This window comes from Leptonychotes weddellii, chromosome 1 (assembly GCF_054177405.1).
Source record: "Leptonychotes weddellii isolate Sample4059 chromosome 1, ASM5417740v2, whole genome shotgun sequence".
Lineage (NCBI taxonomy): Eukaryota > Metazoa > Chordata > Mammalia > Carnivora > Phocidae > Leptonychotes > Leptonychotes weddellii.
The window spans coordinates 155,775,965-155,790,554 of NC_138369.1; the positions used below are offsets into that span (position 1 = coordinate 155,775,965).

General features: G+C 36.1%; 1 protein-coding gene across 1 annotated transcript in view; it reads right to left on the minus strand.

Annotated features, from left to right (window-relative positions):
• Positions 1 to 14,590, minus strand: part of EPHA3 (EPH receptor A3) — a 339,267-nt gene that overhangs the window by 12,774 nt on the left and 311,903 nt on the right. Inside the window, exons 13-14 of the mRNA XM_081817250.1 lie at positions 12,958 to 13,107; positions 11,228 to 11,421 (exon numbers count right to left, since the gene is read on the minus strand). Coding sequence (XP_081673376.1) covers positions 11,228 to 11,421; positions 12,958 to 13,107 — 344 coding nt within the window. The remainder of the gene's footprint in view (positions 1 to 11,227; positions 11,422 to 12,957; positions 13,108 to 14,590) is intronic.

The following is a 14,590-nucleotide window of genomic DNA, read 5'->3' on the forward strand; positions in this document are numbered from 1 at the left end:
GGGAGATTTCTATTACTATTGATAATATTTCTCCAACTCACTCCCAGAGGAAACATGCTTAAGTGTGAAGGCTAATATTCTCAAATCTGAACAATTTTGTATCATGTCCTAACCCTGCATGCCGCTGTGGGAGATACATGAAAGACTGTAAATTGACAATCCATCTGGATTTTGATGGGGATACATTAAATTTTTTGGATGAAAATAAATTTTTAATTTTTTATTTGATAAAAATGAAATGTTAAGGGAATTTTAATACTGAGTTGAAGAAAAAGTTGGCAACATGACAGTTTGGTTCTGTCTGTATTTTTATCCTCTGTGAAAAAAATAGCTCAATAGCTAATTTCCTCCCTCTCGTGATCATTTATAAAGAGGAGGGCAGCTGAAAATGGACAGCTTTTCAACCTTCTTTCCATTAAACTAAACTCAACTATTTCAATTTTCGCTACCTCAAGTATTTGATTAACGAATTAAAAACTAAAATTATAGAGTTTATAATTTACATTTATATATAATGGTTTAGTTTTAACTAAAGCTCAGAGGTTATCTTTAAAAAAAGTAAAAAAGAAACAAAAATTAGATATTATTTTAAAAATCACTAATTTTGTTTCCTTCAAGGAATACCTAGAAAACTACACAATATAAATAGAACATTGTATAAATTATTCTCTTCAGGGGCATTTGTATAAATAATTTTCTATGACTCTAAGTTACTCATCTGAAAAAAGGTTTATTTTAATAATTGAAAATTTCTCGGTTTTGTTTTCTTTCCCGGGAATTTGAGGAATTACAGATACAGATACACAAGCCAGATTCCAAAATTTACACGATATTCTTGGATTGTTTTAGCATGGCCCTCATGGGTGAAATAGCTTTTGTCACTAGCCAGCATTACATAGAACACTGGACCCTTCAGATAAGTCACTGAATTAGCGAACAAAATTGATAGGAATCCCATTAAATCAGGTGTGAGACAATTTTATAAGAAAAATGAAGTCATACTTAGAAGACAATAAAATATTAAACCGTCTACAGGCAAACGGGCACACGCACGCGTGAGCACACACGCACGCGCACACACACCCCGCAGCTTGTATTTCTACAGTAGCTGTAGCAAAGAATCTAATGTCGACTCTTGGTCCCATGAACAGCAATACTCCTTTATTTATGGGTTTGTGGGTATGAAGAATCAAACCCCAGGACATTTATTCAGAATATTTATGAACTGTGCCTAATAGTAAAATGCAGAATTTTTTTCTTCTCAGTTCAAACTGGTTTGTATTTTTAAACTCAATACTATAGCCAGACTCAACAAGAGTTTAGAGAAAATTAGTATAAACAAACTGAAATGGAACAGGACGTGCAGATTAGGGATTAGAGTGACCCCAACTGAGTTTTTCTGTTTATTACTTGGATCAAAGTACAATGAAGACAAAGAATGGCCTAATTTTTAATGCCAGTGACCTCAGAATAACCAGCCCTGCAAAGACTCATTTTTCCACTTCCAGGATTTCTCTGGGGAATTCAAATAAAAATTGGTTCCTTTCCTCCTCGGAGAGGACATCTGGAGAGTTTATCAATGGATAGGAATTTGTCTCTCACTGTGAAGAGCCTGTGATGTCTCTTCATGCGCACCAAGGGAATGTGCACTTTTTGAGCAGATGCAGACATTGGCTAATTTTTCTAGACCCAGCCCCAGACTTGGGTCTGAAGGGGAAATTTATAGGCTGGGTGATGTGCTCCGTGAGCTCACACTTTTACTAGACAAATTAGATAGGTTTCAATCTATGCAGCTGTAAACGATGTCCTGCCGAGTTCCACCTGATCTTTTACAGCTTTTCATAAATCAGTACCTACTGGCCGCAGATCGCAGTCATTAAAAAGAAATCATGGAAATTACATGTTTGCTCAGGGGAAGCAAAAAAATAACTTTCCTCCCCCTTCTCTCTCTCTCCTTGTATTTAGGCTCGTGAATTATTCTTTTAGGGATTTTCATACTGTTGCATTAAAGAGGTATACATATATTTTCTTCCCATCAACTCCTTATTTTATCTGCAAATGGTTTCATACCAATTAGCACCTGATATCGGGGACCAAATGTCAGTAAACAACTGCAGTCCCAAGAATATCTTCTCATAATGAGGTTATTTCATTATTGCATTAGCATTCCAAATCACTAGGATTGAATGTTAAGTTATCCTTTTAGAATATAAAAAGACTCCTTTTGGTATACAAACAGCTTTATTTTTCATGTATTAAAAATAATGATTAAGACACATTTCCTGAATAAGTAAGTAGATCCCAACTACGTTTAGAAGTAAATGTCAATAACATGGAGACGTACACTATATCACTATAATTATCTACATTTTGTTGTTCTGAATAGTTTCAGGGAATATATGTACTCAAGAATAGTTTCTTAAAGGCAGAATATTAACTATATCTTTATCATTGTCAGAAACTAGTAATCTAATTTTCCAATGTCTTTTATGATTAATTATTAAATTTTTTATTTGAAATAGTATATTTTCACCATATTTCAGGGGGGAAATCTTGTATTTGCCATTTTTTTACATGTGGATTATTACAATCTTGATTGTTTTATCACTAACATTAAAAATTCCAAATAAGATTAAGAAAATTTAATTTGTCATCAGAAACTAAAAATAATTTTGAGTATATAGAGTTCCCAACAGGAAAGTAGTATATATATGACACATTAAGGAGAAGTAAAGTCATTGTGTTTATTTTAGTTATCTCTAGGCCTTAAGGATAAGAATCTTAGCAGTTACAGCTATTACATCTGGCTTAATTCCTCCCAGCGGCAAAATTACCTACTTTGATTTTTAAGATTAAAAAAAGAAATCATCTGGGTCTTTGGCACACTTGCTTCCCTCTAAAAGGTTCTGCATCATATTTGATCAGTGAGGGAAGTCACCCTGTCAGTTTCAGAATTGGAGGTCAAAGTCACGTTGATAAATAGATTGTGTTTTGGTTGTTAGACTTCTCTTAAAGGATGCGGTATTTGTCAAAACAGTTATTCTCAAAAATAATTATGTTTTCTTGGAAATCAGAAGCATTTTATTTACACTAATTTAGTGCCAGTAACAGGAAAACATTACTAGTATTGCTTATGCTTGCTCCTATTTATCCTTCAAGTTAATAAAAATAAATCCCTTCAAAGTTAGTGGTCAATGCAATGGAACAATATATTTTAATCATTTCAATAAATTAACTGAGTGTAATTGGATCTGCAGAACCTCATTCTAAATTACAATTAAAGGAGTGTTTGGGTGGCTCAGGTGGTTAAGCAACAGATCAGATCATGATCTCAGGGTTTTGAGATGAAGCCCCATGTTGGGCTCCATGCTCAGTAGGGAGTCTGCTGGAGATTTTCTCCCTCTCCCACTGCCCCTCCTCCCCACTCACATGCTCTCTCTCTCTAAAACAAATAAATCTTTTAAAAAAATTACAATTCAATATATTGTTTAAGACCTGATGCCATGAATTGGTTACCTTCACTTTAGAACCTCATTCTAAATACATGGAATGTATTATTTAATACTTTATGCCAAAAATTTGTACTCCATAAATTAAAATATTATTGAAGAATCCAACTGCCTGAAGTATAAAAATTATGTAAATTTAAAGAAAAAAATAACTTATCTAAATCATTTTATATAAATATCCAAAAATTAAAAAGGGCATCTTACTGCCTAAATAGAAATGAATTAATTCATCTCTCATTTTCCTCTATTGTTAGTCTTCTTTATTTTTAATTTAGCTACATTCATAAAAATAAGCTAATTTATTTAAATCCAGGAGCTATATTTTATATATAATATAAAACCAATTGAATACTTATATAGTATAAAATATGTATCATAAAAGATATTTAAATTATACAAAATTAATTCTTCAAAATAGTCTCTTAAAAAATGATTTTTTAAAAATTTTCTTAGAGTGGAGGCAGGGAGGGAGAGGGAGAGAGATTCCCAAGCAGGCTCCACACCCACGCGGAGCTCGATCTCACCACCCAGAGATCATGACTTGAGCTGAAATCAAGAGTCAGATGCTTAACCAACTGAGCCACCGGGCTAAAATGAATTTTGCTTATTTCTCCTATCTGTATAACGAAATTATATGTTAGGAAGTAGGAGAAAATTTATCATTGTAAGACCATTTTCTATTTATTTTTATAGAAATATCTTTTTTCTCTTTTTTAAAAAATATTTATTTATTTATTAGAGAGAGAGAGAGCGCGCACAAGCAGGGGGAGCATCAGGCAGAGGGAGAGAGCAGGCTGCCTCTGCCTGATGTGGGGCTCTGTGATTCCAGGACCCTGGGATCAGGACCTGAGCGGGACGCAGACACTTACCTGACTGAGCTACCCAGGCGCCCCATGGAAGTATTTTCTATCAAGAACTTCTTTAAGAAAGATTTCCTCAATTCTTTTTTTTTTTTTTTAAGATTTTATTTATTTGAGAGAGAGAGAGAAAGAGCACGAGGGGGGGTTGCAGAGGGAGAGGGGCAGGGAGAGAAGCAGACTCATGTATCTCATGTATCACTCTAAAAGAATCAAAATAGTTCTCTAAAAGGACACAATGTTATCACCCTTGCTTAACTGAATGGCTTTTTTCTCTCAGTTGTCTTCCCCCGCCACCCCCACCCCACTAATTAGCAGCTTTTGATAACAGTTCATTCTATACACTTTTGGAAAATTCCCTGAGCTGTGGATTCAGTAATGGTCTAAGTCACATTTGTAATTCTGTGCCTTGTTTCTACCAGCCACTTTGTATCCTTCTGCTCTGTGATTTGTACTGTTCCCCAAAGCTGTAAAGAGACTGTTTTCTTTCTCTCTGGGTAGTTTATGCAGTGGGTTAATGTTCTGAGATATTTATGAATGTTTCATACTTTTTTTTTTCTTTTAGGACTGCCAATCACTGACATTAATTGGCTCTACAATCCCCTTATAATGGGCCTGAAATCCCCATGAGCTACTATCACACCCTGTTACATAGGATGGAAGCATTCACCCATTTCAATTAACTTCTTAGCTCTTGTAGACATTTTGGTTCTGGACTAAGTGACTGAGGCATTTAGAGGTTTCAGAGGGACCCCCAGACACCAAGGCAGGCCAGAAGTAGCATGGAGAAGCTCAAAAGTTCAGTCTGACAGATTGGGAGGAGGGATGGCCCAGTGTCAACCTCTGTGAACCAATACCCTCCACTATTCATAAAGTCTCCTGATAATCCATGGGATATATGAGCTTTAATTCAAAATTATAATTTTAGAAAAATAAAAAGAGATATATTTGAGATAAAACCCAGCATTACCAGGGACGCTTGTGTGGCTCAACTGATTAAGCATCTGACTCTTGACTTCGGCTCAGGTTATGACCTCGGGGACCTGAGATCAAGCCCCATGTCGGGCTCTGTGCACAGCATGGAGTCTGCTTGTCCCTCTCCCTTTGCTCCTCCCCTGGCTCATTCTCACATTCTCTCTTTCTCTCTCAAATAAATAAAATCTTAAACAAACCAACAAACCCAGCCTTATTAGATTGAGATTTGTACCCCTAAGCAAGTTACTGACCGTGAGGTTTTTTCATTATCTTTACAGAGAGAAGACTTTATGTTGATTGCCCAGTTTTACTCTTCCCCAGTTTGAGATGTGAACGTCTAGTTTCTTGTGGGACTCGGTGTCATTGTTCCAAAATGCTCATCTGTCTCACAGACCTGTTCTTCCTTATGCCCTTCCTATGCAGTCAGTGAGAGCACTGTTCTCATAGTCCTCCATGTTCCAAACCTGGAAGGACTCTCTGATACTTCCTCTGTCACTCTGCACACCTCATTGGCCACCGTGTCCTATAACACTTCAGTAAAACTTTTTGAATTCATACCTTTTCTTTTTGTTTCTTCTGCTCTTCCCTAGAGGAAGCCCTTTCTTAGACAACTGAAATCACCTCCCAACTCCTTATTTTGAACCTCTTTACCTTCAGCTCTTCTTAGGACTAGCTGCCAGAGAACTATTCTATAGGCACCCCACCACATGTCACTTAAGTATCTTCCATGGTTCCTCTTTTCCTCATGGACAAAAGTCCAGATTTCCAATGATGCCATGAAATCTTCCATTATCTCATGAAATGATCTATCATCCTTGCCTTTTTTTATCCTATATTCCAGCAGAATTGTATGATGCAAAAAAATCTGGAAGTATCTTAAGTTTTTGTGTATCTTGTTTCTTTGCACAATGTTCCCCTAGCTTGGTATGATCTTATCTGCCTAATGATATTTCATCCAGCATTCAAAAGTTACTTCTTCTCTACAGCTAATCACCACAGGGCCTAGTAGAATGGCTGGCACGAAGTAACTGCTAACTGAACATCTGTGGTTTCATGTCGATGTACTGTCTAAACGTCAAATTCATGTATGTCTCCTCCAATTACACTACTTTCAGGAAAATAAATCAATTACTGGAAGACAAACACAACATAAAATTTAATATAACTTCCCTTCTCTTCTCACCACCTCTTGCAATATCTAAGTTTTTAGTTGGCACACCTTGACCATCTGCTTATATATCTTCCCACTTTCAGCAGCAATATTCACAAAGACACTCTTAGTGGCAGATTCTCTGGGAATGACTCTGTTATGAATCATTAACTCTAATGAAGGTTGAAAAGTGAAATGATGCATCGTAGAAGGATTTCTATAATGTATATGAAATAAATTTTGCCGTGAAACTAACTAGACTCAGTCTGACTCTGGAAAACATCATCTCCATAGGAATGATAGAATAATGTTATTTTTCCTAATGGACTTGATAGGCGTAATTCTGTATAGTAATCTAAATAAGTCATTCAGAAACTTGAATCCTTGGTGCCATCCACAAACTCAGATTGGGATAATCTCCATGTGTTTGGAGGAGGATGTTTTTGGAGTTGAGTTGACAGAGAGAGAGACATGAAATTTTGCTTAGGAGAAAGTTTTAAGCTTTTAGTATTATGACTAATGTCTGCAGAAATCTATATAATGAATAGAATAAAAACTAGAATTCTTTTTAAATCATGTATCTATTGAAATGGACATTTATTATTTTAGAAAATGTATATTCATGTACTTAATCGATAGTCATTTAGTTACCAGTACCAACCTGGTACTGGTAATACAAGAGAAACATGGCATCTGATCTCATAGGGCTTAGAGTTTATCAGAGTAATGGATACTTAAAAAGAACACACACATAAGAATTAAAATTGTGTTGGCACTCTGTAAAAAAATAATGGTGTGGACTATTAAATGACGTTGCCAGAGAATGCCTCAATTAATACAAGATGCTGAAGGAGGATGAAGGAAAAGGATGCTTCCTGAAGGAACTTGAACTTGGCCACTGAGACTAGAATATTAAGTGAAAGTGGCACAGATTGAAAGCTTGAAATGCCCCTCTCCTCACTCTTGCCCCTCCCTCCACAAAGCAGCCATGTAAATCAAATCATGTCACTTCTCTGCTTTAAATGCCTTAATGGATTCCTCATGCATCGCAAAAAAATTCCCAAGTCCTTACATGGTCTGGGTAGCCTCAAGTGCTCTGGCTTCTGTTTGCCTTCTCAGACTGATGAGAGACTCTTCCTTCCCCTACTGCTCTTCAGTTATGTTGTCCTTCTGCTACTTTCTAGAACCCTCCAAACTCACTTACAGTTTTTTTTTCCTATGCCAAGAATACATTTTGGGGGTGGGGGTGGGGCTCTTTAAACAGCTGGTTTTTTTTTCTTTCTTTAGGTTTCGGCTCAAATACCTCCACAGAGGGCTCTTGCCCACCACCCTTTGATTATCCGTCACAATGATCTATTTACTTCCTTCCTATAATCTGTACTTGTCTGTTGTTTACTGTACATTTTCTATAATGTAAGCCCTAAAATGGTAGGAACCATATTTGCCCTCTTCACTGTTCTCCAGAGTCTATACATGCCTAGCACATAGGAGACTAGCTTATAATAAATAGTTATTGAAAAATGAAGGAAGTAATATGTGAATAAAAGCAATGACATTGCAGCAGAAGGGCTATTTAAACCACCAGCAAGAGTCTAGATTTTTTTTCTGAGTACAATGGGAACTCAAAGTCGGTTATAAAAAGATGACTGAAATTATATCACATATATTTTGATGAGAAAATTCTGAAGGCTACATGCAAAGATGCTGGAGCAGGCAAGAGTGAAAGCAGGGGGACAAGCTAGGAGGTTCTTGCAGGGTCTTGGCCAGAGGGGGGAGAGTCATGGAAGAGAGTGTTTGCAGGGCAGGGGGAGAGGGACAGAACTTGCTGACCTAGTGATCTTCTAGATCAAAGTGTGGAGGGCCAGAAAGAGGTGCCAAGATTTGCTCTAATCCTGTTTGGGCAAATGAAGAGGTCCCTGTGTATTAAATTAAATTAGGAAGGCAGTGGAAGGGTGAAGCTGCCAGGAGAAAATAAAAACATAAATTTTTAGAATATTAAGTTTGAGGAGACTGGGAGACTCTGATTTGAGAAGTTTGGCCATGAAGGCTTGTGGATAAAGAAGGAAGAATTTGGCAGAGATGTGAGGCTGGCAGAAGTAATGTTGGCAAACAGTATCTCCTAAATTCCCTGCATGATAAAAATCACCTGAAGTTTTTTATCAAACATCCAAATTCCATTCCCCTTTCCTAGAGATGCTGAGTCAGTAGTTGGGCTAGACCAGGATAGCTGTCTCTTTAATTAGTTCACCTGTGATTTTTCTCACCAGGAAAATTTAAGAAAAAAATGTAATTTAACATATTTCTATGGCAGTGGTTCTGCCTTCCAAAAGTGCCCTGATATGCAAGGGAGGAGGGTGGGAGAGAGAGGGGAGAGGGAGAGAAAGGAAGGATTTGCCTCTGACAAGTAGAGGGACACTTAATCTAGTCTTCTCTTATAATTAGAGGAAAAAATAGGCAAAATGGGTAGGTGCAGGCACCAGTAACTTTTTGTTTTGCTGTTAGAATTTCCCATCTGAGGGCTTGTATTTTCTCATGAAGTATGTGGCAAGGGCATCACTGGAAAATTGAAGGGGGGAGAGAATGAGTTAGTAAGTGATGATAAAGGATGAAATAAGCATTATTAAAATGGGAAAGCAAATTTTCTAAAGGAAAAAAAATACTTTGTTGACATTGTTGCATGGCAACTTGAGGTTGTTACTAATCAATGTATATTGACGCAATCCACCTAGTTGTGTGTTTTAATGGCAATAAATAAACATATACAATTTCCAAGACTTCTATATTTAAATGAATTAAGATATATGGCACCTCTTAGAAAAATATTTTCCCTAAAATTACATGTTTTGTGACAAAATACATAGAATTTATTCAAGTATTAAGGATTTATATTAGGAGAAATGATACTCGATTTCAATAAGAATGGAAAAGTGAATTTAAGAAGTATGTTAAAATTTGGATACTAGGATATATCCTGATATACTATGATCTGATATTAATACCATTTCCCCACACAGAATTGGAGTTAAATATCCCTTGAGCATATTATATGAGTTAGTTTTTATTTGGATAATACCATCCTATGGAAATGATTTGAGTGTCTTTTTTATGATATGGAAAGAATTGAAAGATATTTATTTTTTGTTATTGTTTTTCCCCATGATTGCTATTGAGTAAAGATCAAAAGAAATGGCTTCAGGGTACAAAATGAGCACCCTATGGCCCAGAGAAGGACAGGTTATTTACACTGTTAGTTGTTAACCCATCAGGTAGATTTCCAAAAGAGTCTGTTCAGTTTCTCTCTGCGAAGATTCGAACAAGAGATTCATTCTTACAGGATAAGTTATGAGTAGTTTTTTCTACAAAGGATATATCATCAAGTTCAATCTTAGTGACCCCTAAATGTTATTTTCAACAAATAACCTACAATTTTAGATGCTGATATTAAGACTTTGGCTCAGATTCCTCTTACTCATTTTATCCAAATATAGTGCAAAACCTGGATCATGTAGTCTCAATATAATTGTTCCTCTTAATGTTAAAAATCATATATGCTATGATAAAGTGCAACTGGAAATGCTCTATCAATTTGAAAGTCATAATTCTCGGCGATTATCAGTAAAGACAGCAAAAAAGAAACAAACTCCTTCCAATAAGACATTATATTATACCTTTTACACCCTTTTACATGAGTCACAGTAAATCATCACTATGTAGCATTTATACATCCCACTTAATACTGTGGATTTATATGCACACTAAGTATAGTTCTTTTACTAAAACCATGTAACTGTCCTATAAGAGCACATATCATCAGAATGGAAAAGAACTGTTTTGCTCTTCTGTGTACAATGAGAATATAAATCTTTAAACATGACAGTTGGCTTTGCCTTTAGCTTCTCTGAGAAGTACTAAATATATTAACACTTTTTTTTTCCTTCTCATGGCCCCTGACAAAATTCATCTCTCATTCCCCATTTCTTCAATTGCACTTTTTAGATACACTTTAACTTACGTTCTTCAAAATCATTAAGAAAACTCAGTGATTCTCAGCTAGGAGGAATATGAGTAAAATCTAATGGATGTCGTGCATTCGGGATTGCATTATAACTTTGATGTACTGACGTTTGTCTTTTGTCGGGGGGACACTGACATTATTTTATTCTCAGTTTTGTTCTCTACAGTGTCTAACAAAGTGATCGGCACACAACATGGGTTCAACAAATGTTTGTTTAGTTAGACGGTATGGGGGGGGATTGCATTCTGCTGGCCAGTGCAATGTTTTAGAAGCATTATTATTTTTGAAGCTTTATTTTAAATGAGGAAAGAATTAGGACTTCACTAGAATTCACCAGCACTCTAGGACATTTCTTATTTTTTCCTTTAAAAAATTTTTGTTTAAATAGTGGAGAGTGAAAAGAAGCTATGTGTCTGGCGTTCCTATTTCCCGAAGACGTAAACACAAGCCTGAATGTAGACTCACTCCTGGTCAAGTTGGAAGTTAAAAATATCTCCGAATTTCATCATTACGATTAAGCAACATAAGAATTTCTCTCGAAAGTTTTTTTGTTTTGTTTTGTTTTGTTTTAAGGAAGAAAATAAAGACACTTTTCTCCAGTCCTCAGGAATACGAGTTTCAGAGAATGCAGTTAGGGAAGTGGGAGAAGAAAATTAACACAATGGAGATAGAAAATGCATTAATTTCTGAGTGAGAGCAGAATGCAAAATCCAAGTGTCACCTTGCTGCAGCACTGGTGATGATCTTCAGGCTGCCTGGGTTCCGGATAAGCTTGTCCAGAATGCTGACAATCTGCTCAAACTTGGGTCTGTTGTTTCTGTCTTTCTGCCAGCAATCCAGCATCAGCTGATACAATGCAGCTGGGCAGTCCATGGGGGGCGGCAGCCGATAGCCTTCATCCACAGCTTTAATCACCTGTGTGAGAAGCAGTTTCCAGGGACTTCAGAACTGAAACTCCTTTTATTCTCCGTGGGAAGGGTACACCAATATGAATATTTTAAAGTTAAGTGGAAAAGTTCTCATTTTCAGTTACTTAAAAGGATGACAGCTTATCAAATAAATAAGTGATTATTCTTGCCCAGAAATGTTATATAAAGGAAGATCTAGAGAGAGAGAGAGAGAGAGAGAGAGTGAATTTGGGAAAGAAGCATTTGTAAAGCTCCTTTTCAGATGAAAATCAGAAGAAACATTCTGTGATATAGGAGATTCAATGAGTTATAAAGAAATTATTATTTGGTAATACAGATTTATATGGAATATTGTTCATATGTGAATGAATGCAGAAAAAAGTTGACAGATTTTGTTATACTTCATTGAAATGGTATCTTCCAAATCATAGTTAAGTTCCTTAGGTAAAATCCTATGTGCAGAACAATGAAGTAACTATTAGTTCATTTGTACCTTTAAATCACATAAAACAGTGATTTTTCAAACTTGCTGTGTATCAGAATAATCTGGAGGACTTAATATATAGATTGCTCTCCTCTGATTCCATAAGTCTAGTGGAAGGCCTGAGAATTTGCATTACTGCAAATTCCCAGGCCCTGCTAAGGCTGCTGGTCCAGAGCCCACACTTTGAGATCCTCTAATACAGAGAAAGTTTGGAAAATAGAGATGTGGAAAAGTGAGTCTGATTTTCTCAGCACTATTATAAAAATAGCTGGATTGGAAAAGTACAGAAAGGTTTTAAATGCAAATACAGTAAAAGCAGTTTTATATGTAGTGAGTAGCAAATGACTAAAAGCATCTCAGCTTTCCATCTCATGTATCTTTGAGATCATGCTCAAAGTCTTTGGCTAAGCATAAAGACAAGTCTCTGAGTGCCTGATCCCATGTCAACAGCATCCTTTTACTAGGCATTTGCAAGACATGACCTCTAAAAACAAAAGTTCTTTTCAAAAATCATATCACAGTTACAATAGAAAGTTTAACATTATTTTTCCATCCAGATACTTCAATTCGTATGACTAAATTCACATGCAAGTTTAATACATTAAGAGAAACAACACACTAGAGATCGGTTGCTTTGTCTGACGTTGGGAAATACTCTGTTTAAATAAACAAAATATTGGCATAGATGCATTAATTAAATCTACAAAGGATGGCAGACATGTGGCTTATTAGTGTTACATAGAAACAATTTTGCAGTAAAAGTACTTCAAACAGTCCCCCATATCTATTGACTATCTTTTCGATCACTTATTTCATTACATTCTTGTTACAAATGTCTTCATTTTCTCTCATTTCTAAACCCCTGCTTCAGGGAAACATGTAAAACTGAAAGAGCAACTCAATTAATATCCTTGCAAGACTTGGAAACTATTTCATTTCTTCTAAGGATTCTATTTCAGTGTCACAAACTGGGAGCCACCTGGTTTCATTATGCTCCACTTCCTTGCACAGCTTGATCTCTTAATCTGAAACCATAATTCATTGACTACAAATACTTACATCCTGATTGGACATCTCCCAGTATGGTCTCTCTCCATAGGACATCACCTCCCAGAGAACAATCCCATAACTCCATACGTCGCTGGCTGACGTGAACTTGCGGTAAGCAATAGCTTCTGGTGATGTCCATCGGATTGGGATCTTCCCTCCCTTTAAATATAAAATCATGTACATATATGATCAGTGCATGAAGCATATAACATATATTATAATATGAAACCTGACTGAATTTGTCAGAGTCCTTCTGAAATGGATTATGGGTTTCTGCTGAAATATCTGGATATTCTATTTTAATACCAAGCAGAAGTGAGTAGCATACCATGTACTGAAGGGTTTACTTACAATTCATTTGATGAAAGGAAAATATTTAAAAATTGTTTAAATACTGCTGGTTTATATCAACTATGGCACATTAATTACTCATCTGCAAAAAAAAAGACCTAAAATAGATGTGCTATATGGTATATTAGAATTGAATGAGGTATCCAAGTCAACCTTTATTGATTGAACATAGATTTATGCTTGACCAAGCAATCTTAGTTCAGAATGCAAGTTAATATTTGTAAAGAACTTATACCAAAAAAACCCTCATACCACTCCTTGATACATAAGTTCTCCTCGGTATTTGTTAACTAAATAAATTCAAAGTAAAATTATACCTCTAAAACACTCTCTTTGATACACTGATCAATCATCTTGATTAGTTTACTCAGTGCTTCACTTCATTGTCAATCACTGAAGTACCTGCCATGTGCTAGGTAGGCACCACAGGAACTAAATAGATAGAATAACTACATTCCTAGAACTTAGAGTGTAGAGAATATTGTTTCTCTGAGTTATGGGAAATATAAAGGTATAACTCCCATGGAATTTGCTCTCAGTTTAATAAATACATTTAATAAAAATGTGTCGAGTAGCATCCATATGGGAAGTATTAGCCTAGTCACTCTGAGTGAGACAAATATAAATAACACACTAGCCCTTCTGTTTGGAAAATCTCAGGCAAAGAGGAATAATAATTAGTTGTTTTGAATAATGAAATGCAGAAAGAAGTATCTAGTACTTTGCTTCCCAAACTTTACTATCTGTATGAATCATCTGGAACTTGCTCCCATTAAAATGGAAGCCCTGATTCAGTAGTTGCTGAGTGTAGCCATGGTCTGCTCTTCTCAAAAGCTCCAGGTGATGCTGGTCATGCTGGTCATGGACCTGCCAGTGAGTAGGAAGGCAGCAGAAACGGCTGTGATGCAGAGCATGGGGCTGAGAGTCTCACTAGAGAGACTGAGGAGGTCACATATGAATTGAGCCCGAAAAGATGTACAGATTTTTGATATAAGAAAAAAAAGGCTAAATATTGCAAAGAATTCACATCATCCGAATCATAAAGCTTATTCATCAAAAGGTGTTCCACTGACTCTGCACCGCACAGCACTTCACTGGTTTCAAAGTAATGCTCAAGTGGGGCGACATATCGCTTTGGAGAAATGGATCTTAGGAGGTGAAGTTATTAGACCTCATTACACCTGAGCTTCTTCATCTGTGTAAAGTAATAGTTCTGGTTCATAGCAGAGCTGTGGCACTAAATGACAAATTTTAATAAAACCTTTAGCATAGTTCCTGGCACACAGTAAAG